The sequence below is a fragment of the Triticum urartu genome, chromosome 5, assembly GCF_003073215.2.
Source record: "Triticum urartu cultivar G1812 chromosome 5, Tu2.1, whole genome shotgun sequence".
In the NCBI taxonomy this organism is placed as follows: Eukaryota; Viridiplantae; Streptophyta; class Magnoliopsida; order Poales; family Poaceae; genus Triticum; species Triticum urartu.
This window is the reverse complement of record NC_053026.1, coordinates 179,605,998-179,631,153: the sequence shown is the minus strand read 5'-3', so window position 1 is coordinate 179,631,153 and position 25,156 is coordinate 179,605,998. Positions and strand designations below refer to the sequence as shown.

At 50.6% G+C, this 25,156-nt stretch overlaps 1 protein-coding gene and 1 pseudogene across 1 annotated transcript; one reads left to right on the top strand and one right to left on the bottom strand.

Moving 5' to 3' along the window:
- The window catches only part of LOC125506899, a 75,036-nt pseudogene extending 65,748 nt beyond the window's left edge, over positions 1-9,288 (bottom strand).
- Positions 9,289-22,242: 12,954 nt separating this feature from the next.
- Positions 22,243-23,482, top strand: LOC125508313 (NDR1/HIN1-like protein 1). Its single transcript, XM_048672974.1, has one exon. The coding sequence runs from the start codon at positions 22,392-22,394 to the stop codon at positions 23,016-23,018; it is 627 nt and encodes a 208-aa protein (XP_048528931.1). The 5' UTR covers positions 22,243-22,391; the 3' UTR covers positions 23,019-23,482.
- Positions 23,483-25,156: the final 1,674 nt, after the last annotated feature.

The window sequence follows — 25,156 nt, the reverse complement described above, 5'->3', positions numbered from 1 at the left end:
AAAGGTGACTGAACTCCTCCCAACAGTTCATCGCCCCAGCCAAGAACAGACCCTCGCGAGGCTGTTCTCCCTTGTATCACTCATTATCATCAGCCCAAGAGACAATCCACCACACCACACACTGGAGAAGGGTATTACACCACAACGGTGGCCCGAACCAGTATAAACCTTGTCTCTCTTGTGTTGTTCTTTCCATAGTTTAGATCTTAGCGAGGCGGAGGGGTGCAGGTAGGTAGGAAGCGAAATCTCCGTGCACACCCCAGTGTTCGAACCTCAAGGGTCTGCTGCAACCCGAAATCTGACATTTGGCGCGCCAGGTAGGGGTGCGCCGGGATTTGTCTTCCACCACCCCATCTCCTCCGACCATCACGCCCATGTCTGACGCTCGTCGGGCCCGCGCCGAGCGCCGGGCCGCTCTCGCTTCCCGCGTCGCCCAGATGGCCCCTGTCGGCAGGCGTCCTCGCCGTTCCCCGTCACCTGCCGACAACGCCGCCACCGGCCCGGTGGGGGACGAGCAGCAAGCATCATCTCAGCATCCGTCCGTGCGGCAAGACGGCCGTACCGCAACTCCCTCGCTCACCCCAGCTGGTTCTTCGTCCCGCACGCTCCGCGCGCCCATGGAGGCTCAGGCTGCGCTCATCGCGGCAAACGAGCTCCTGCGCTACCGTCCCATCGACGACGTCTACAAAGAATGGCTCGACCGCGTCACCGAGCTCGTCCGCGCCGCAGGGGCTCTCCTGTGCCATCCGTTCCGCTGCACCGCACCCCACCCCGCGCGGGCGATGAAGCTCCGGCGGCGCCCCGGCCGCCTCCTCCTCAGGAAGGCGAGATGGCTCCAAGGCGCGTGGCCCCTGGCCGGAACCCGCTCCGTCAGGTGCCAGCACGGCAAGAGCAGAGCTGTCAAGAAGTCCCTCGCCCGCAAGAAGCTGCCCGGGCGCTCCCTGCTCCAGCACGTCGCGACCATGCTCCTGCTCCTGCGCGTCAAGACCCCGCGCTGCTCCCAGCTGCAGCGCATGGGGACATGCGAGACCAAGCTCCCCGTCACCCAAGGCCTCCCGTGGCCACAACAGGCTGCCGCGCCTTCACTGCCGAGCTACGCAGCGTCGCGTGGCCCGGCAAGTTCAAGCCAGACCTGCCTCCTCGCTACGACGGCACGGCTGACCCTGCAGAGTTCCTCCAGCTCTACGAGCTGGGCATCGAAGCTGCCAATGGAGATGAGAAGGTCATGGCGAACTGGTTCCCCATGGCGCTCAAGGACGGGGCCCGCACCTGGCTCCTGAACCTGGCTCCAGGCACAATCTCCTCCTGGGACGAGATGCGCACCCGCTTCATCGCCAACTTCCAAGGCACTCGCGACCGGCCACCCGCCGTGAGCGACATGCGCCGCATCAAGCAACAGCCCGGGGAGACCCTGCAAAAGTACATCCAGCGCTTCAACAACACACGCCTCAAGATTCCCAAGGTGACTAAGGAGGCCATCATCTCAGCCTTCTTCGACGGCGTGTGCGACGTCAAGATGAAGGAGGAGCTGGCGATGCATGAAGACCTGTGCACTTCCTTGGAGCTGTTCAACCTGGCAACCAAGTGCGCCAGGGCCGAGGAAGGGCGTCTCTCCCTCCTCGAGCTGCCTGCCGCAGACCCAGAAGAGAAGAAGCCCAAGGCCAAGGATGTGAAGCGCAAGGGGGCTGCCGTGCTCGCGACAGAACCAGACACCAAGCGGGGCAGAGATCAGCCCGAACCTTCCAAGGGCAGCCGGTACTATGTGTACCACGACCTCCACACCCACAACACCAACGAATGTCAACAGCTCCGAGCCGTGCAAGAAGGAAGGATCAGCCGTCGCCCTGACCGCGGTGACCGGGGCTACGGTCGAGGAGGAGGAAGGAACGCAGGACGCTGGGAAGACCGTGGCCCGCGCCAAGGGTGGCGCGAACAACCTCGCGAGGATCGCTGGCAAGACCTGCCTCGCGAGGGAGACTGGAGGGATCAGCCTCGCGAGGATCGCCCGCAAGGCAATGCAGGCCTCCCACCGCTGCCGCCGCAGCCAAGGAGAAACGAGGACCGTCACCAGGATGAGGGGGCTGGGGGCTTCCAGGAGCCGCGCGCGATCGCCTGCATCCTGGGCGGGGCACAAGCCCCAGCCTCTCAACACATCTTCAAGCAGTTCGCCCGCGAAGTGAACGCAGTCCTCCCCAGGCTCGAAGCCACGTGCCCTCTCAGGTGGTCGGCGTGCGCCATCACGTTCAACTCAGCAGATCAGCTCAAGTGTGCGGCTACAGCCGGAGTCCTCCCGATGCTTTGTTCCCCAATCGTCAGCAACGTGGTGGTCACCAAGACCCTCAACGATGGCAGGGCAGGGCTCAACGTCCTGTCCGTGGAAACATTCAACAATCTCCAAGTACCCTACAGCCAGCTTCAGCCAACCAAGGCTTTCTCCGGTATCGCCGACGGCTCCACGGTCCCGATTGGGCAGGTTCGCCTCCCTGTCACCTTCGGTGCACGCGACAACTACCGCACCGAGCTCATCGACTTCGACGTCGCTCACATTCGCCTGCCGTACAACGCCATCCTTGGGTACCCAGCGCTGGCCAAGTTCATGGCCGTAACTCACCACGGCTACAACGTCCTCAAGATGCCAGGAAGCGGCGGAGTCATCACGGTGCCCTGTGAAGAGAAGGACGTGGTGTGTTCCCTGGAAAGAGCCTTTCAGGCCGAGTCACTGGAAGACCGGGATCGCGGAAGCAGGAGGCCTCCCGAGACCGCCCCTAAGAAGAAGACATCGTCCGGCCCGACCACTCAGGAGGCAGGCCCCTCCGGGCCCGCGCCTGCCTAGGGGGAACCTCCTTCCATCGCATAGGAAAGCGCGCCCGGCGCCCTCCTCAGGCAGGGCTCGGGGGCTCTCCCCTGGAGGGCCACCGACCTAGCTAGGGTCACGAGGAAGGCGCTTGGGCACCACATGGAGGCGTGTTTCGAAGCACGTTTCCCTCAAGAAGGAGCAAGGCAAGGAGATCCAGACCCTCAGGAGTTCGTCAGCAAGGCCATTCAGGAGCTACAGGAGTCAAGAGTCATGAAAGGCGGCCGCCGCCTACCAACAGTGGCTCCCCATCCAGGCGAGGATGGTGGGCTGCGCGTCTGCATCGACATACCAGGGCTCAACCGAGTCGCCTCTCTGGAGCGCCTCTGGCCCTCGCGAGTGGGGCGCTGCGGAGGCCCACCCCACAGCTACGTTCGCATGCCTTATGGCTTGCCGAACGCGGCTGCCACGTACCAGCGCCTCACAAGGGGCATCACGGAGGCACGAGAGGCCAGGCGTTCCGCAGCCCTGGCGGGGATGGAGATGGTCCGCGAGGAGCCGCCAGCGCCTCTGGAGTTTCCCGAGGCCCCTGGGCCTGGGGGCTCGTGAGGATCGGCTCCCGCAGCCCACCGAGTCTACTACACCAACGCTCCTTCGTCCTCAACGCCATCAGGTGACATCTTTCGAGTTTCATTTCCAGCTGGGAGCGCCCCCCCCAGGGCTGCATTATTCCCAGGCCGCGCGGGTCCGTCCCTGTGGCGTGTATCCCTTTTTATTTCATGTTGTTAGCTTACCTTGTTGGGGGCGCCCCTCGGGCTGCATGATCCCCAAGTCGCTCGGGCCAGACCCAGTGATGTCCTCCTTACCAGCTTCTATTTAAATGAATCCACTCCTCCGCGGCTAATGTGCTTGAACTAGTTGCTCGCTCAACTGACGGAACTGCTCCCAAACGGCACGACGCTTGCGCATGGGTCCGTCCCTGCAATGCCGACAAACCTGAATGGCTGAGCTCTGGCCGCGGCAGCCCCGCATGGCGCCACCTCGTCAAAGCCTTCAGTGCCTCATTACCCCTCGGAAGCAACCAACGGCTGACTGTCAATTGTCATGGCAACCCCCTTGTTTTTTCTATGATGGACCTACAGGACCTCCTGAAGGAGCTGCGTCAGGCGAGGCCCTTGCGGTGTCTCCTTCGCTCTCGTCCGCGCGAACCGCTTGCACGTTAAAGGGGGTGCCTGAGCATCGCGACTCAGGGCTCCTACTGGCTCTCCAGCCCTCACCCTCTGACCTTGTCCACGGCATCGCGACCTGGCATACCAGCGACGGCTGAGACTCGCTCGGGGGCCGGGACCCGATGACGTAGAGCAGAAAGGGGAGCAAAGGCGAGGGGGGAGGGACACGCGAGGACCACGCCAAGCAACCTCATGCCTGCTGATGCATGGACCCGGCGACACACCAGAAAGCGGCCCCTGATTCTTGAGATAAGTCACCGCCCGGAAGCGCCAGCTACCGTGGAATCATCCCCGCACCTAATGCAATCCGATGTTAGCGACGCCGCTCTCCTTTCTCACCGAACGACGGCTGCTTGAGCGCCAAAGGGGACCTCCTGAGCATCGCGACTCAGGGGCTCTTACCGGACTCCGGGTCGCTCACCTCCTGGCCTTGACCACGGCATCGCGACCTGGCATACCAGCGACGGCTAAAGCCGCCTTGGGACTGGGACCTGTCGGCGCAGAGCACCAAGCCCTCGTGAGGTTCGAAAGGGAGGACTGAGATAAAATGGAATGAGCAACTCGCACAATTCTACGACAAGGGTTATATTAACAAAACAGGATCACAGGCACCTTACAAACCCCCACGGGGCGCGTCTTTGATTCCTCGCAGGGAACAGATCCTAAAGGGACACTAACTACGCGCGCCCCAGCAGAAGACGCCATCATCAAAAGTGGGCCGTCAAGCACCGGCGCCAACCCCATCCAGATTAGAGTCGGCGGCGGCCTGACGAGCCTGCCTTGCTCCAGGAGCGGAGCCGGCTCGGGGGCTCGTAGCTGTCGTCGCTCGTCTGCGGAGTCGCAAAGAGCTCGCCAGAGTCGCTGGAACCTCTGACGCCTCCTCCGCCTGAGGAGCCGTCAAGGGAGCAGTCGGCGGGCCCGGTCCTCGCCGCAGCAGGGCCCCGACCACCTCTCCCGGGGCAGCACTCCAGCCGGCGCCCGCTCACATCGAAGACCTTGAAGAGCATCACCGAAGCACCGTCGTAATCCAAGTGGATCGCGAAGACGCCCCTTGTCCTGCAAACCCGGGCGATCTCTCTCTAGCCCCGAGTCATGAAGACCTCGCCCGGGGCAACCACCGCGACCTCTGTCTCGATCGCGAGGGTGCTGTAGCCGGCGTGCTGCAGCCAGAGCTCCAGGGGCTCCCCCTGCGGGATGATGGAGGCGAAGAAGGGAGGAAGGAGAATCCAAGACTGAAGAGAAATGGCGACATGGAGCACGAACTCTCGGGAGGAGCCCTCGGTGTGGACCCCAGGGGGGACGACCCACACCTTCGTGACTCGTCGGCGCCGACGGCGGCACCGCCCGTGGCGATCAGCATCAGCTCCTTCAGGGCCCTCTATGTGGGCGTACAAGGGAAGCGGGAACCCCGGCGGTGCCCGCTCGCACCAAGGCCTCGACACCACCTGATGGGCCCCCTCGTACGGGCCACGGAGGACGAGCCGTTTCTTCGGCGGGAGCGGGTCTGATTCCTCTTGGGGAGCCTTTCCCTTCTTTGCCGTCGAGAACCAGAGAATCGGAGCCATCGCAGCAAGACGGAGCAAGGACCGGGAAGAAGGAGAAGCAAGGAGGGATGGACTGGAAGGGCGCGCGCTGTTCCGTACTTATGGCCGGCGAAGGCCAACCGCCGACCTCCACGATTGCAGGTAATCATGACCCACTTTGCATGCAAGGACTTGTCCAGTCCGTGCAGTTGCCGAGGCGCCATGGGGAAGTGGAGACGCCCACGTCCAATCAACCACCACGCGGCACCCAAGGCCGCAGGCTGTTAGGGCCCGCGGCGCTTCGCTCTTGCCCTTCCGCCTCCCTGCACGGCCAAGCCTGGGCGCGCCTTGGGCCCGGGGGCTACTGTCGGCGTTCTGGGAACGGGGGTCCCCAGACTTGCCTGCCTGCGGCCTGCGGCGTGGCTCAAAGGGGGGCCCAGCGCGGCCCATCTTCACCAACACAAACCCAAGACCCTCGCGAGGGGCCAAGCCTCGCGGGGCGGACGACGCGGAGCTTCCTCAGGCACGGCCTCATCAGGCTGGCTCACGAGGAGGCGGAGAGACCAAGGCGGGGTACCTCACGAGGTGCCCGTGACGCAAGCCATGACGACCAAGGGCGCCAGGTGGGTGCCAGCCCGCGCAGTGTCCTCCTTTCCTCTTTGGTGCAAAGGGGGCAAGCGCAGCCGTGGAGTACCGAGGCATCAGGCAAAGGTTGCCATTTCGGTGAAACAAGACCAAGACCAGAAGGACTGCAAGACGGAGGTCATCGTGGAGCCCAAGACGGCGTCACCACCAGAGCTTTGCGCAGGCGAATACTACTTTTGTCAGGGTAGCTAGTACTAGCTGTCCCCCTTCAAATTAGCCCGCCATTGTTGGCTCCCTTCCTGCTTGATATTTGGGAAGAGGACCAGGGCCTCTATAAATAGGACCAGCCACCCACAGAGCAAAGGGGGTTTTTTTGGAGAGGAGGTTCTTTAGAGAGGTTTTCGATCAGAGAGAGAGAGAGAAAGGTGACTGAACTCCTCCCAGCAGTTCATCGCCCCAGCCAAGAATAGACCCTCGCGAGGCTGTTCTCCCTTGTATCACTCATTATCATCAGCCCAAGAGGCGATCCACCACACCACACACTGGAGTAGGGTATTACACCACAACGGTGGCCCGAACCAGTATAAACCCTGTGTCTCTTGTGTTGTTCTTTCCATAGTTTAGATCTTAGCGAGGCGGAGGGGTGCAGGTAGGTAGGAAGCGAAATCTCTGCGCGCACCCCAGTGTTCGAACCTCAAGGGTCTGCCGGAACCCGAAATCCGACACATAAGACGCATGAAAGTACCCAGTGCTTCCGATAAACCCATAAGCATGACTAACCACTCATACAAACCAAACTTTGTTTTGAAAGCGGTTTTCCATTCATCACCCTCTTGTATGCGGATTTGATAGTAACCACTTTTAAGATAAATCTTGGAAAATATAGTGGCACCACTAAGTTCATCAAGCATATTATCAAGGCGTGGAATGGGATACCTATAGCGAACGGTGATAGCGTTGATAGGTCTACAATCGGAACACATGCGAAAGCTACCGTCTCTTTTTGGCACAAGAATGACCGGAACGGCACAAGGGCTGAAACTTTCACGCACATGTCCATGGTCTATGAGATGCTTTACTTGCCTTTGTATTTCTTTGGTTTCTTAGGGGTTGACGCGGTAGGGAGCTTTGTTCAGAAGTGGTGCTCCGGGGATGAGGTCGATGCGGTGCTCGATGCCTTGTAGTGGAGGTAGTCCCGGAGGTAGCTCGTCAAGGAAAACATCTTGAAATTCCTGCTAAAGAGAAGACAACACTAAAGGTAGAGTGTGAGAGGTGCTAGCTTGTGGTGCGTCGTCCTTGCACAAAAGGATGTACTGTATCACACTAGATGGGTTCTCACACACTTCTCTTATCTCACGTTTGGTGGCAAATAGAACTAGGTTCTTCTTTTCGCTCATCGTGGAGGCACTCGATTTGGGCTTGTGGTGCTCACTCTCTTTTTGGTGGTTTGCTCTCTCACTATTCTCTCCACGATTGGTGTCTTGCTTGTCGGCGATCACTTGGCTTGGAGACATAGGGTGAAGTACGTACTCCTTTCCTTTCATCTTGAAGATGTAGTGGTTCGTTCGGCCATTGTGGATGACACCTCTATCAAATTTCCATGGGAGTCCAAGAAGAAGGTGGCAAACGGTCATTGGAACGACATCACACTCCAAAGTGTCTTTGTAGGAGCCAATTTTGAAGGAGACTTGCACTCGATGCTCGACTTGGATAGTGTCGGAGTCGCTTAGCCATTGAACTTTGTAGGGATGTGGGTGCTTCATCTGGGGCAATTGGAGCTTGGAGCAAAGTTCTTCACTTGCGAGGTTATGACAACTCCCTCCATCGATGATGACCTTGACAGACCTTCCATTGATGTCGGCCTTGGTATGAAAGATGTGGCATCTTTGGTCTTCTTCTTGGTGATGTTGAAGGGTCAAGACCTTGGAGACAACAAGAGCGGGACTTGAATCTTCATCACAAAATACTTGTTCCTCTTCATCATTCACTTGCTGGTGCATGGCAACTTGCTCAAGTGCTTCCGTTTCTCCTTCACTCATGGAGTCGTATGTACCATCGTCGTTGAGGATCATGGTCCACTTGTTGGTACACTCAAAGGACTTGTGGCCTCGGCCTCTGCTTTTGAAGCATTTGAAGGAACTTGTCTTGATGGTCTCATCGGTTGGGGTAGATGATGATGAAGCTCTCAACTTGAAGTTGCTCGTTGTAGGAGGATGACTTGGGGTTGACGAAGCTTTCTTGTAACTTAACTTGTGGACATTGCTTGTAGAAGGCTTTGTTGATGTAGAAGGTGTTGGAGTCATTGAAGCTTGGGTGTTGGAGAAGCCGTATGAGTTGGATGAGAACTTGGCATACTTGAAGTCTTCTTGCACTTGACATTCCGCTTTGGTAGCTTGATGCACTAGCTCGATGAGGTTTGAGTATGGTTGGAAGTCGCCGATCTTCTTGATAGGATGATTGAGTCCATTTAAGAAACGTGCCATAGTTTGCTCATCATCTTCTATGACATTGGCTCGTACCATTGCAATCTCCATTTCCTTGTAGTACTCTTCAACGCTCTTGGTTCCTTGCTTGAGTAGTTGGAGTTTCTTGAAGAGGTTGCAGTTGTAGTAGGTAGGCACGAAGCGTGCTCTCATGACATCCTTCATTTGCGCCCAAGTAGTGATGGGTGGCTCACCTCTTGCCTCATGGCGCTCGATGACTTGTTCCCACCAAATGAGGACATAGTCTTGGAACTCAAGGGATGCCATCGCGATATTCTTCTCTTCTTCATGGTTGTGCAAGCAGAAGCTTTTGTCGACCTTCAATTCCCATGAAAGGTACTTCTCAGGATCGTTGCTTCCATTGAACTTGGGCATGGTGAACTTTAGCTTGCCGTAGCGTTGCTCTTCATTGTGTTGGGGTCGGGGATGATGACGCCCATGTTGTTGAGGATTTTCAAACTTGTGTTGCTCTTGGCGAGGAGGGTTGTCGACCTCGTGTTGTTCTTATCGTGGAGGATTTCCATTGCCTTCATGCTCTTCGTGAACTTGAGCTTCTTGTGGAGCTTGTGGAGGGGCTTGTAGAGCTCGAGGACGAACTTGAGGAACTTGATGATGCACACGTGATTGGTAAATCCTCTCTTGAACTTCTTCGTGAAGTGCTTCTTCTTGTTCATGCCGATGGCGATTGCGTGTGGCGACGGCGTGACTTGAATCTCGAAGGGCACGTTGCGCCTCAAGTGCTTGAGCTTCACGTAGTTGTTGTTCTTGGCGTTGTGCCTCGACATCTTGTGCATCTTGTTATAGATGCGCTCGCCCTTCCTCTTCGTGTTGGCATTGTCGTTGCCGTGCTAGTGCTTGCACAAAGGTAGCTTGGTTTTGACAGTGTCGGTGTTCTTGAGAGTCGGTGTCGCGTAGAGGATTGAGGCTTGCTTGACAATCATTTCACGCGACACGTCGAAGAGTGTTCGATGTCGGTGTACTTGAGCCAGAGAGGGTGAAGTCAGAGTGACGACTTGAGCGGCTCCGTCTTGATGAGGACGAAGTGGAAGAAGAGCGGTTGAGCAACAAAGCACGAATCTCGTCCATTCTTGCATCATTCTCTTGCTTGTGATCGTCGAGCTTGTGGTCGAGTAGTCTCTTGTACGTTGATCGGAGAGTCGCAAGTCGGTGGCGAGGTTGTCGATGCGTTCACTCATTGCTTGTTGCTCTTGATGCAAAGCACGTTGTGCACCAAAGAGGTGGCTCTTTATGACGTAGGAGTTCATGTCGTCGTCTTGCCCGATGAAGAGTGGGTTGGTAGAAGTACTTGGCCTATCCATCATTCCAAGAGAAATATGTGAGTGGGAGAAAGAGAAGAACGTATACCAAATGTACCTTGACCAAAGTTGAAGGTGGATTAATGATAACTCCAATGTGGAACAAGGAAATAGCATAATTGGTACCAATTCTTGTCAGTTTCTCACACCTACACAAGTAAAAGCTTATGGTGGAGCTTGGTTAGGATGGTGGCACAAAATTTGATGCAATTGTTAGTGAGCTTCAATAAACCAACTCCGAGAGGTTATTGACCACGCTGGAGCACGATCAACCTGACCACGAAGGTCTTTTTCCTGCAGGCAAACAAAGAACAAGCAAGAAACTAAGATTGCAATATGGATATTGCGAATATAAGAGGAAAGCTTTATTGATCAAGTTGGGGTTCTGTGACGTCTTGGTCTGGTCGTTGAACACAAACGAAGTACGCGAAGTTGCAGCTATGGCAAACTTTTAATCTAAACAAAAACCAAAGTCTAAACGATGCCTTAAGGGCTGTATATATGGAGGAGAGAGGGGGGAATTTCGTGGCCCTTGCAGCAGGGGTCCGAAACCAACCCTAACTCTTGTTTCCCCACACATACGGACTCTAAAAACTTCCTATAATCAAGTATTTCGATATTACATGGGCCTGGCCCAAAAATAAGGTGACGCAGCACCTAGAATAGCCTCTAGACGAAATTTATGAATTGGCATCTTGTATATTTCATCCAAGGCTTCATGTACTCATTATGGTGGCTTCAAAGTCTTGGAATCATCACTTGTAACTCCGTTCTTGTTCCCCTTGCGCATGCCATCATCTCCATGCTTGAACTTGCTCCAAGGTTCATCTTTCTTGTCCAAGCTAGGCCCTTCATTTGTAAGCAAAACAAATGTATCCAATTTAGGCAGCATCATATTCTCATGAACATTAGAATCGTTACCAAGAAATGAAAGTACCTGATAATTCAATTGGCGTGCGCGAGCTCTAGTAATTGGTCCAGTATGTATAGCAGCAGGGGCTGTGGGTCTAACAATGGTATTGATGTCCTCATCATCATCCCCTTCTTGAAATGAAGTCGTCCTCGACGAAAGCTCATCTTCCACACCCAAATAAGGCTTCACATCTGCAATGTTAAAAGTGGGACTAACCCCAAAATCTGCAGGCAGCTCAAGTTTATATGCATTATCATTTATTTTCTCTAACACCTTAAAAGGACCATCAGCACGTGGCATTAGCTTTGATTTGCGCAAATAGGAAATCTATCCTTACGCAAATGTAACCAAACATGATCTCCAGGCGCAAACACAACATGTTTTCTACCGTTATCTCCAGCAAGTTTATATTTAGCATTCATACGCTCAGTGTTTTCCTTAGTTAACTCATGCATTTTTAAAATCAATTCAACACGTTCTTTAGCATCAAAATTAACCTTCTACGAAGATGGAAGAGGCAACAAATTAATAGGTGCACGAGGTAGGAAACCATACACAATTTCAAAAGGGCACATCTTAGTAGTAGAATGCAATGAATGACTATAAGCAAATTCAATATGAGGCAAGCATTCTTCCCACATTGTCTTATTATTCTTCAAAACAGCCCTAAGCACAGTATACAATGTTCTATTGACTACTTCAGTTTGTCCATCAGTTTGGGGGTGACAAGTAGTACTAAAAAGCAGTAGTCCCCAACTTAGCCCATAAACATCTCCAAAAGTGGCTAAGAAATTTAGTATCATGATTTGAAACAATAGTATTTGGCACACCATGCAAGCGAATAATTTCACGAAAGAACAAATCAACAACATTAACAGCAACATCGCTTTTATGACATGGTATAAAGTGTGCCATTTTCGAGAACCTATCTACGACAAAAAATATGCTATCCCTCCCCTTCTTTGTTCGAGGTAACCTAAAACAAATTCCATAGATATATCCTCCCAAGGAACACTATGTACAGGCAAAGGCATATATAAACCATGAGGATTTAGTCGTGACTTAGCTTTTTGACATGTAGTGCAACGAGCAACAAAACGCTCAACATCACGTCTCATCTTTGGCCAAAAGAAATGTGTAGCAAGTATATCCTCCGTCTTCTTCACGCCAAAGTGTCCCATTAATCCTCCTCCATGCACCTCCTACAACAACAGAAGACGAACGGAGCTAGCTGGAATGCATAGCTTGTTAGCACAAAACACAAATCCATCATTAATGACGAACTTGTTCCATGTTCTTCCTTCTTTACAATTCTGCATTACATCTTTAAAATCAGCATCATGCACATATTGATCTTTGATGGTCTCCAAACCAAATATTTTGAAGTCAAGTTGTGAAAGCATAGTATAGCGACGAGACAATGCATCAGCAATAACATTTTCTTTACCCTTCTTGTGTTTAATGACATAAGGGAAAGTCTCAATGAATTCAAACCATTTAGCATGTTTATGATTCAGTTTAGCTTGACTTTTAATATGTTTCAAAGATTCATGATCAGAATGTATAACAAATTCTTTGGGCCATAAATAATGTTGCCATGTTTATAAAGTCCGACCAAGAGCATATAATTCTTTATCATAAGTAGAATAATTCAGACTAGGCCCACTCAATTTTTCAGAAAAGTATGCAACATGTTTGCCATCTTGTAATAACACACCTCCTAATCCAATTCCACTAGCATCACATTCAAGCTCAAAAGTCTTATTAAAACCAGGAAGTTGGAGTAAAGGAGCATGTGTCAACTTATCTTTCAATATCGTGAAGGCTTCTTCCTATAAGGTACACCAAACAAAAGGCACATCCTTCTTTGTAAGCTCATTGAGAGGTGCAGCAATTGTGCTGAAATCTCTCACAAAACGCCCATAGAATCCAGCGAGGCCAAGAAAACTCCTCACTTGTGTGACCGTTTTGGGCTGCGGCCAACTCTCAATAGCTTCAATCTTGGCTTTATCAACTTCAATTCCCTGTGGAGTAACAACATAGCCAAGAAAAGATACTCGGTCGATGCAGAATGTGCACTTCCCAAGGTTACCAAACAAACGTGCGTCACATAGAGCAATAAAAACAGCACGTAAATGTTCCAAATGTTCCTCCAAAGATCTGCTATAAATCAGTATATCATCAAAATAGACTACCACAAATCTCCAATTAAAACACGTAAAACTTCGTTCATTAGTCTCATGAAAGTACTAGGTGCATTAGTTAACCCAAAAGGCATGACTAACCACTCATATAAACCAAACTTAGTTTTACATGTTGTTTTCCATTCGTCCCCCAATTTCATACGAATTTGATGGTATCCACTACGTAAATCAACTTCGGAGAAAATTCTAGAGACACTCAATTCATCAAGCATAACATCTAGCCTAGGAATAGGATGACGATAATGAATAGTAATATTATTAATGCCTCTACAATCAACATACATACGCGACGTACCATCCTTTTTAGGCACTAGTATAATAGGAACAGCACAAGGACTAAGAGATTCGCATATGTAACCTATGTCGAGCAACTCCTGTACTTGACGCATAATCTCCTTCGTCTCCTCTGGATTGGTACGGTATGGTGCACGGGTAGCGATGCACCGAGAATTAAGTAAATTTGATGCTCAATCCCTCGAATAGGTGGTAATCCCGGTGGCACGTCTTGTGGGAAGACGTCAGCGAACTCCTACAAAATGTTAGTGACAGCAGGGGGCAAAGAGGAAGGCATGTCTTTGAATGAAAATAATGCCTCTTTGCACACAAAGCATAGCAAACATATTTGTTGAAATCTAGCTCATCAATATCAATTTTTTTGGCAAGCAAACATGCACTTTTCAATTTAATTTCAGAAGCAACACTAGATGGTTTATTATTAGGTTTCATTTGTTGCTCAAATTCTTTTGCCACAATCTGATTTTCACTCTTATTTTTCTCCTGTTTTGCTTTATTAGCTCTATTAATATTATTTTTCAAAATGGATTCAGGAGTCATAGGAAGCAAAGTAATATGGCTATCCTTATGAACAAGAGTATACTGATTATTTCTAGCATGGTGTACAGAATTTTTATCAAATTTCCATGGTCTACCAAGTAATAAGGAACATGTTTGCATGGGTACCACATCACAATCAACATAATCAGCATATGTAGAGATACTAAAATGCACACGAACAGTACGTGTTACCTTAACCTTGCCACTGTTGTTGAACCATTGGATGTAGTAAGGATTTGGATGTGGTATTGTGGTGAGAGATAGCTTCTCCACCATCTCCATGCTAGCCAAGTTGTTACAGCTCCCTCCATCTATGATGACGCGAACAGAACGTTCCTTCACAACTCCCTTTGTATGGAACAAAGTATGCCTCTGATTTTGCTCAGCTTGTGTGACCTGCACACTCAAAACACATTGAGCAACTAAATATTCATACCTGTCAGCATCTTCAGGAGCCATGTATTGCGTCTCATGATCAGAATCATCTCCACTATGTTCTTCACGTGCAGTAAGAGCCAAAGTCTCCTCATCATAGTCACTAGCGGACTCATACCCACCATCCTCAGTAGCAATCATCACATGCTGAGATTTGCATTCTCTTGCAAAATGTCCTCTTCCCTTGCAATGACGACAAATAATATCACTTGTGTGCCCTGTTGATGCCATGAAAGAAGAAGAACTCTGTGCAGGCCCGATAGGTGTGCTCTTGGCAGATAATGGTGGTTGTGCCTGCTTCCTTGTATCACGGCTGGAGGTAATAGCTGATGGAGGTGTCGGTGTAGTAGAATGTGTGGAAGTAGAGGATGCACGCGGTGTCCATGATGATGGTCGACCTGCAAAAAAGTTAGTCCGCGCCAATGCCTGTCGATCCTGCACTTTACGTTCAACTTTACAAGCAAGATGGAATAAACAAGTGATATTATTATACTCCTTATACTCTAGAATGGTCTGAATCTCTCTATTTAATCCACCCATAAAACGTGCAAGCATAGCTTCATTCTTCTCAACAATACCACATCTAATCATGCCAGTTTGTATTTCCTAATCATATTCTTCTACAGAATTTTTCCCTTGTCTTAAGCGCTGCAATTTTTAAAGTAATTCATGTTGATAATATGGTGGAACCCAACGAGTACGCATAGCAGTTTTCAAAGCAGCCCAAGTAGCTGGAATAGGATATAATCTACAAAGTTCAGACCACCAAACACATGCAAAACTAGTGAAAGCACAAACAGCAGCAGGAACACGTCTCTCCTTGGGATATTGTAAACATGTAAAACATTGTTGAGTTTCTAACTCCCAAGTAAGATATATATCAGGAACATATCTACCCTCAAATGGTGGAATATTCAATTTCAGTTTAGGAAAAAGGTCATGATCTCGTACCTCAGGTGGTGGTGCAGCCCTACCGTTGCGATGATATACCTGAGGACGACCTGGTGGTGGTGGTGCTGGTGGTTGCACGTAGTTCTGATTTTGATCAACCTCATCCTCGTAATGGTCCTCCACCTCTGCAGTAGCAGCAGGAGCTACAGAAGCATCAATAGCAGCACCCGAATTTTACCCAGGGTCAATAGAAACGCGTTGTGCTTGTCCCACTTGATTTGGAAGGCGACGTCATTGTTGTTGTGGTTGTTGTTGGTGGTGGTGGTGGTGGTGGTGTTGTTGCTGTTGTTGTTGTTGCTGTTGTTGTTGGTGTTGTTGTTGTTGCTGCTGCTGTTGCTGCTGTTGCTGTTGTTGTTGTTGTTGTTGCTGTTGCTGTTGTTGTTGTTGTTGTTGTTGTTGTTGTTGTTGTTGTTTTGTTGTAGAGGTGCGACAGGTGCAGCCGGCGGTGGTGGTGGAAAACACGAAAGCAATTCAGTAAACTTGTTATCGAGCTTTGTTTCGAACTTCTTCTCCATGCCATCTATCTTCTCCATGGCCTCTTCAAATTTGTTTAGCACATCTTGCACCTGTCCACTCATCATTTGCTGAAACTTATCATGAAGCTCCTTGTTTGTCAAGTTCTCCCAGTCAATCTCGTCGACTTGTGATCCTGCCATGGTTAGCAGCAATAGAAACACACAAGAATATGATCCTACAGACTACTAACAAGTGGTGATGGTGGGTGTCACAAATCCGCCAAGCAAATCAAAAATTCTTACCAGTTCTTACCCAGCAGCAGGCGGTGATCGGCAACCGATGTAGTCAAAACTCTCAAAGCTTGGATAGAGCAATTACCAGGGAGAGTCAAACGCACGACGTAGATTTATGTGGAGCTAGCAAGGCTTATAATATGGTAGCAAAAAGATTAGCAATAATCAATTCAGAGATGTAAAGTTGAATAAACGCACAACGACGGTACTGTGCTGGTCCTAGGCTAGACCGTGCTAGAGATGCGAGCCTAGAACACTAACAAAATCATGGCGCTGCATGTAAACAAGGGAAAAGCACACTCTGGATTTTTTTCGCTCTGTTGTTTTGCACTCCTCTTTTTTTGTGGAAAATCACTATAATGGCGAGTGTCCCAAGACAGGATGGGCACGAAAAAATTGACTTTTTTTTCGAAAATCAGGGCAGCGATAACGAAAAAGTGCGACCAAAAATCACTATGATGGCACGTGGCTCAAAAGACTCAGAAAAGCCTAAAATAGGATAGGGAAGACAAATTTGCCTGCGAAAATTTTGGCCTAAAAACTGCCCGGCGGTCTCCAGATTTTTTTCCGAAACCTACTCAGGCAAGGAGACACGAATCAGAAATTAGACGGATCTCGAAAACAAACCTAATATGAAAGGAACTCGGATTAGTGGTGGATATATGGTGGTAGGATATGGCAGTGGTGGTGGTATATGGATACAGATTGGTGGTGGTATATGTATACGGATTGGTGATGGTATATGGAGATGGATCGGTGGCGGATAAGCGGTGGTGGTAGATGGCAGTGGCGATGACGATGGTGCGGCGGCGGCGTGACAACTTATGACTAGAACTCAAAACTCTAAAAGACTAGACTCTAAGACCAGCAACTAGACACGACGATGCAACCACAAATTCAACAAGGCAAAATACTGAAAATACTATGCAAAGGCTCAGACTGGTTCGGATATGATGAACTAACCCTAATTTTTTTTGGCTTTTTCGTGGACTGTAGGTATGAAGAATAGACTCGATCTAAACTACAAAAAACTGTAAAATTTCACCGAGCAACCCGGAAATCTGATACCACTTGATAGAGGCAAAAGTGTCTTGTCTTTCGATGAGATGGTGGCTATCGTTTTGGAGGAAGTCGACTTTGACTATCCGACTACGAACGTGCGAGGACGTTGCGCCTTAGCAATCGCTAAAGCAACTTCGAGAGGTTATTGACCACGCTGGAGCACGATAAACCTGACAACGAAGGTCTTTTTCCTGCAGGCAAACGAAGAACAAGCAAGAAACTAAGATTGCAATCTGGATATTGCGAATACAAGAGGAAAACTTTATTGATCAAGGTGGGTTTCTGTGACGTCTTGGTCTGGTCGTTGAACACAAACGAAGTACGCGAAGTTGCAGCTATGGCGAACTTTTAATCTAAACAAAACCCAAAGTCTAAACGATGCCCTAAGGGCTGTATATATGGAGGATAGAGGGGGGGATTTCGTGGCCCTTGAAGGAGGGGTGCGAAACCAACCCTAACTCTTGTTTCCCCACAAATACGGAGTCTAAAAACTGCCCATAATCAAGTATTTTGAAATTACATGGGCCTGACCCAAAAATAAGGTGACGCAACACCTAGAATAGCCTCTAGACGAAATGTATGAAGTGGCATCTTGTATATTTTATCCAAGGCTTCATGCACTCATTATGGTGGCTTCAAAGTCCTGGAATCATCACTTGTAACTCCGTTCTTGTTCCCCTTGCGCATGCCATCATCTCCATGCTTGAACTTGCTCCTAGGTTCATCTTTCTTGTCCAAGCTAGGCCCTTCATTTGTAAGCAAAACAAATGTATCCAATTTAGGCAGCATCATATTCTCATGAACATTAGAATCGTTACCAAGAAACGAAAGTACCTGATAATTCAATTGGCGTGTGCGAGCTCTAGTAATTGGTCCAGTATGTATAGCGGCAGGGGCTGTTGGTGTAACAATGGTATTGATGTCCTCATCAACGGAGATGTTCCTTGACATGTCTTGCTTTTGGGTCGACACGCAAACGGTGCTCAGCCAGCCCCCTGGGTACACCTGGCATGTCAGATGGCTTCCATGCAATGATGTCGCAGTTCTCACGGAGGAACTGGATGAGCGCTTCTTCCTATTTGCTATCGAGTGTTGTTGAAATGTGAGTCAGAGCTGCAGAGGGATCTTCCGGGTGAATGTGGACTGGCTTTGTTTCCCCGGCCAACTGAAATGCTGACTCTGCAGCAGGTTTCTTAGCCCGCAACAAATCACTCTGGTCGGCGTTTTTCTTGTACTCTTCCATCTCCACCGCTGCTATCTGCTCGTCAGTAATCTTGCAACCTTTCTGGAGGCATTCCTCTACTCTCTGTCGGTTCCCCGTGACTGTGATCACACCTCTGGGTCTAGGCATCTTCAACTTAAGATACACATAACATGGGCGGGCCATGAAACGAGCATATGCGGGTCTGCCTAGAATAACATGATAGGCACTGTGAAAATCCACTACTTCAAATGTCAACTTCTCCTTGCGGTAATTCTTGGAATCACCGAAAGCCACATCAAGAGCGATCTGTCCGAGTAACTCTACCTTCTTTCCTGGGATGACCCCATGGAACCGTATGTTGCTCTCACTGAGCTTGGACATCGGAATGCCCATCCCTCGGAGGATCTCAGCATACAGAATGTTTAGTCCACCGCCACCATCCATGAGAACCTTAGTCAGTCGGGTGCCCCAACAATTGGGTCGACCACCAACGCTTACCGCCTAGGGGTAGGAACGTGCGCTAGGTGATCGGACTGGTCGAATGTAATGGGAGTTTTCGACCACTTCAAGTACGGCGTAGTCGCCGGAGCAACCATGTTCACTTCTCTGTTGATAACCTTCAGTCGACTTTTACTCTCAACGTCAGCAGAAATCACCAAAGTAGCGTTTACATTGCGGTAACCATCATCTTCTTCTTTCTCTTCCTCCTTATCAGATTCCTTCTCCGGGGGCTGACCCTCTCGGAACTGCTGCATCAGGAGCCGACACTGGCGAGTGGTATGTTTGGGCAGAATCAGGTTACCCTCTTCGTCCTTTTTTGTGTGTACATGACACGGTAAATCTAGGACGTAGTTTCCTGACTGTTCTTTCACCTTTTTGGGCACCCACGGCCCCTTAGGTTTTCCTTTGAACTTTCCTTGATTCAGAACTGCAGCCTCTGTGGAACCTGCAGCTTCTGCTTTACGCTTCTGTTTCCGACTGGTGTTTCCACCTCCGGTGTCCTGGTCGACTGGTTTCCCTTTACCATTACAGAGTCGGTCTTCTTCTTCCCCATTTGCATACCGAGTGGCTATTTCCATCATTCGGCCCAGAGACATGTCTCCGGATCGTCCAAACTTCAGGATGAGCTCTCTGTATCAGACACCCTCTTTGAAGGCGCAGACTGCCTGGCGCGCTGACACATTTCCCCCCACATGGTGAAGGGTAGTCCATCTTTGGATGAAATCTCTCAAAGTTTCATTCGGCTTCTGAACGCAATCTTGCAGTTTGGTCAGCCCAGCAGGTCGCTTGCACGTTCCCTCGAATGTCTTGATGAACACTCGGGCCAAATCTTCCCAGCAAAGAATACTCCCAGGGTTCAACTGATTCAACCAAGATTCGATCGACCCTTTAAGCATCAGGGGGAGGTGCTTCATGGCCATGTCGTCGTTGCCCCCGCCAATCTGAACTGCCACTCAGTAATCCTCTAGCCAAGTATCTGGCTTCGACTCACCGGTGAACTTGCTTACTCTGGCGGCCAATATGAAGTTGGGAGGGATCTCAGCGGCCCTGATGGCCCTGCTGAAACACTCGGGCCCTGACACAAATGCTCTGCTATTGACTGGACGATCTCTTTCCTGACCTTCCCTGTGTGCTCTGCCTCTATCAACCAAACCCTGAACCAGAACTGACCTTGCATCAAATCCGGGCTCTCTAGGGTCGACTAGGGCTCTCCGCTCGTCACCATACGGGCGCCTGTCATCATACCGCCGGGGTGCGTATGACCCGCCTCTCGGAGGAGGCGTAGGCACTTGACGACGGTCACCACGAGGATCAAACTGCTCGTGGCCTCGACTAAGGTACTGATATTGGCGGTAACCACGATCTTCACGCCGCAGAGGCGATCTTGGGCTATGCACCGACTGAACAGTATCTGCAACCACAGATCTGCTATGGATTCTGCTACGCGGCTGAGAAACAGCTGAGTTCTGTTCACTCGCCACTCAGAGTAGCGCTCAGACCTGTAGTAAATCTCTACCAGCTTCTGAACGAGATGGCTAAATTGACTCTGCCATTCATGCTGTAGTTGCAAGATTTTGGACCGGAGTGCAGTATACCTGAGGTTCAGGCGGAAACAGTTGTCGTGGCCGTTGACTGGATCCGGGGATCTGCTGACGGGCGCGTTCGTCGAGTGAATGTTGGAGATTCTCTAGACGCGCGCGCTCAGCCAAGGTGGCCAGGCGAGAAGCCTCCAAGGCCCGAGCCTCGGAGGTCTCCCCAACGATGGGGGTCTGGAGCGCCTCCATGTTGCGGCGATGCAGCTATTCCCTCTGCTCCGAAGTGAGGGCTTGGGGATGATATTCGTCATGACCTTACGATGGTCCTTCACCATTGCCGCCACCGCTGTCGCCGTCGGGACGGAACCCAGGCGGACTGCGACGAGAGTCAACCATGAGGACTTCCGCCGCAGCGTCGCTGCTTCCGCACTCGGAAATTGTGTCCGCGGATCCAGTTGACAGATCGAATGGTTCGTGGAGAGATTCGTCGGGCTCGATTGCCGCGACTTGAGAGGTGGTCGACTAGCGAGCCACCGCATGCCTCACCAACCGCTGGAGCCACGATCGACCGGATCGCTTGCGAAGGCGTACAACGGGGAGAGTGGACTCTGCGGGAGCCGACCGATACGGGTTCGACGGTTGCCGCAGGAGGACGCCGCAGGCGCTCGCGCGGAAGTGCGCCGCCCCAGGATGGGAAGGGCGTCGACATCGAGGGGGGCTTCTTGGAGCCAGGCGGAGTCGTCAGCGATGAATACGAGCGCACCGAGACGGATCTCGTGGCCCAAAGCCAAACCACCGCCAGAAACCATGTTGATGGAGATCGGAAAAACTACAACCTCACCGGAAGTCGCTTAAGACGTCGGCCCCACGGTGGGCGCCAACTGTCGTGGGAATGAGTCTGACAGTAAGAGTAGGGGGTACGTAGGAGGAGGCAAGGCCCTAGCTACGGCGAGGTTGTACACGCAAGTTTACGAGTTCAGGCCCCTGTCGAAGGAGGTAACAGCCCTACGTCTCGGTGCCTTAGAGGCTTGTCGACTGGATTATGCGTGAGAGTTACAGAGGGTGCGAACCCTTGTGCCAAAGGAGTGGGGTAGCTTATATAGAGTGCGCCAGGCCCCTCCAGCCCTCGGTTACACAGGGTTCAATGTGAGTTAAGACAGGGACGTTATTGGTAACGCCTGCTATTAATGATCTTTATGACTATGGAGTGAATGCCTGACCGTTGCAATCTTGAGGGACTGTAGGCCTTCTATGCTCTGAGTGATTCTTTTTGTATGGTCGAGTGTAATGATTGCGTCGAGTGGAATTGGGATATCCGAGTGGAATTTGTCGTTGAGTGGATTATAGTTCAGGATGATTTCAGTCAGTATCTTCGATAGAACTTTGTGTGTCTTTAACTCTAGGACAGTGTCCTTAGATAAGGCGTTTAGGTCAATCCTAATACCCTTACCCTAGATATATGTCATCGTCACTGCCCTGACACCCTAAAGCAACTATGCGCATATTGCGCTTATTTAGCTTTGAAAACGACTAGCTTATGCTAACAACATCTATCAACCCCTACATGCCAACTTTGCTTTCTAATCCCTCCTGCCTAAGCGTATTGTGCCTACTAAGCTTTGCCTACCTTCGATAAGAGAGGGGCGATAATAGCGGAGCGCCTTCGGCTCGTCCCAATGCTTGTAGTCGCGCTAGGTGGTCTATGGATCTGAATTTTTTTTAATGTTCTTTGTACTAACTTGACAGTTGATACATAGATTGGAAGTTCATCGAGAAAGAAAAAAAGCTGAGAAAAAAAATAAAGTGTAGGTTTACGTTATGGTCGTCTAACTAGAATTAGTAGGCACGTCGCTGGGCAGGCCCCACCGTGACCCTGGGATTCAGAGGAGAGAGCCTATTAATGGGGTGACCCGTAAGCTCAATCTACTCTGCTTCCCAAACACCACAGCCCCCGCACCACACCTCCTCCTTTCCTCCTCCTTCCACTACACCTCTGAACCACTCAGAATAAGAGCTCATCGGAGACACAACCAAATCATACGCGAATCAACTGATCAAAGCAGCCAGCTAGCCATGGGCAAGGACTGCGGCAACCACGGCGACGACCACCTCCGGAACGGCTGCCGGCGCCTCCTGGCCGTGCTCCTGGTCCTGGCCTTCATCGTCGCCATAATCACCCTCATCGTCTACTTGGTGCTCCGCCCCACCCACCCGCGCTTTTTCCTCCAGGACGCCTCCCTCCGGCAGCTCAACCTCTCCAACTCCTCGGGCCTCCTTTCCACCTCCCTCCAGGTCACCGTAGCCTCCCGCAACCCCAACGACCGCGTCGGTGTCTACTACGACCGCCTCGACGTCTACGCCTCCTACAAGTACCAGCAGATCACCGTCGCCGCCTCGCTCCCGGCGGTCTACCAGGGCCACGGCGACGTAGACGTATGGTCACCAGTGCTCGACGGGCCCAACGTGCCCTTCGCGCCGTACCTCGCCAGCGCCATCTCCCAGGACTGCCAGGCTGGCTACCTCATCCTCCAGGTCAAGATCGACGGCCGCGTCAGGTGGAAGGTCGGCAGCTGGATCTCTGGCCACTACCACCTCTTCGTCACCTGCCCGGCCTTCCTCGTCACCAGCGGCGGCAACGGCGCACCAGGGGCTAGCGGGTTCAAGTTCCAGACGACCACTTACTGCCACGTAGAGGTCTAGTTTTATCACAGCTAGCTCCGGCGGTCCAGTCGCCGGCGAGAGGTAGGTTTCTTCTTGGCTTGTATACCATAGTGACCGCAGAGGCACAGATCGGTGGCAATAATTATTACACTATTATATGTGGGGTTATAAGTGTAAAGCAGGGGTGCATGGTTTACCATTTACTTCCCATTGATAATCATGGGGCAATGCACATGAGTTGTTTCATAACTGTAGTAGTACTGTACTACTAGAATTTTGGAGTTCTGTTTGGTGGTTTGGTGTCAACAACCAGATCCTAGGCAGCTCTCCATGGTCTGAGATTTGGTGAAGCTTCGGAGAAAGTACAAATGGGGACTATGTGTTTGTGATCCCATGTCCAAGAACAAAAGGTAGTTGGATAATCCCTCTCACTCACATGGAGTTTGATCATATGAAACATTGGGAACACAAATGTTAGTTTGCGGAAACCGTTTTGTTTCTTTAATCCCTATATGTGCCAATTGCCAATGATACGCTGGCATCCACATGTGGAAGCATATGTTCTTGGTAAAAAAATTGTTGTATGAACTTTGACTTTGCAATCAGTTACTAGTCATCAGTAGTTTAACAGTCGAACAATTACAGTCGGTATGTAGGTTTACATCAGGTTATGGAACTGAATTTACACATGCGACTTTCTGAAAAGATTGCAGAATAGTACTTGGAGTCGCCATCTTTCTTGTAAAGGACTGTATTTTCTTTCTGAAGTTTCCATGAATGGCTTTACACGACAGATGCTGAGATAGTGGCTTCTTTGTGGGTGTGGCCCATGTTCCGTCGAAATGATAAGGATTCACTTGCTTTGGGGAGAGAAGGAAACATGTGCCTATCGGCAGCAAATTAATGCAGCACTGACTGCATATTATTTAAAATGGTATATATGCCTTCAGAAAGATGGGAGATGACAGTGGAGATGATTCGATCCGAGATGCCTGAAAACCTTTGTACGAGTATTGCTTCAGAAGATAAATGGAAGGGCACAGAGAAAGATGGATTCGAAGCTAAGCATGCATGTGCAATGTATGATCACTCCCACTTTCCTTTTGGTTGCTTACTCCGGTTGTATTCTCGTGCTAGCTAGCTAGTTTCCGTTTGGTGCAAGTCCATTGCAACATAGGAGTACAACGGTGATGATATGAGGTGAGAAGATTTGTGGCACGCAGATGTGGGGCACATGCCTCATTTTTATTTTGGCATTTGATTTTGAATCCTTTATACTTTTGAATCAAAAGTTCAAATTAATTTTCGTTTGCATACTCGTGTTCCATGCAACGAGGGCTTTGAGGCCACTTTTGAATACGTTAGATGAGTTTTTAAAACTACACCAAGTTTCATTTGTTGAAATTTGATACAAATGAACGACAAAATCCTTTTTTTCGCGAATACGCAAAAGGCTTGCGTATCATTGCATTGATAGGTAGAAAAAAGTGTTAGCAGCAATTACAGGAACAACCTCTGACGAGCACGGACAAGCAGCACGGCGTGAGTCAAGAGGTTATGCATACAACAGAAAGGGGTGTATGCATCCCCACAGCATAAAAAAGGAACTACTCGTCGGGCAGGATGAGGCCGAGTCCTCGGGCGCCCGCATGAGCCCAGCCGCGGGCTTCCTCCCTGATCGTCGCCAAGGTCCTAGAGATGGAAGGCCGGGCGGCGTCGAAGACACAAGCGTTGCGTTGCTTCCAGATCTCCCAAGCAATGAGCAAGGCCAGGGTGTTGAAGCCATGCCGTAGGCAAGTAGGAGTGGTGGCAGCCGAAGCGGCCAGCCAGTCGATGAACGACAAAATCCTCAAGTTTGGGAAACTAAAACATAAAACTTAGTGTGTCCTCGTACAGAAGCCAAAGATTTTGCAGACCTCAGAGCAATCGTGTGTGCGGGAACAGCCGGGCAGGTGTGTGCCCCTGTGAATTTTGGTTAATACGGGCTCATGTTGAAATTGAGGAGATAAATACCATGCAATTACTAAAGCCAGCCACCTCACACAATCGGCTGCCCATGCGATTACTTGCATGGAGGAGATTGGATATGTTATCTCGCATGTGTGTTTTTGCGTCGGTTTCCAACCAAAACCGGCTTTTCATTTTTTTGCAAATTCGGGGAAGACGGATTGAGGGAC

Bases quoted from the DNA above. Each gene is read 5' to 3' on its own strand.
- LOC125508313 (XM_048672974.1), top strand. From the start codon at position 22,392: ATGGGCAAGGACTGCGGCAACCACGGCGACGACCACCTCCGGAACGGC.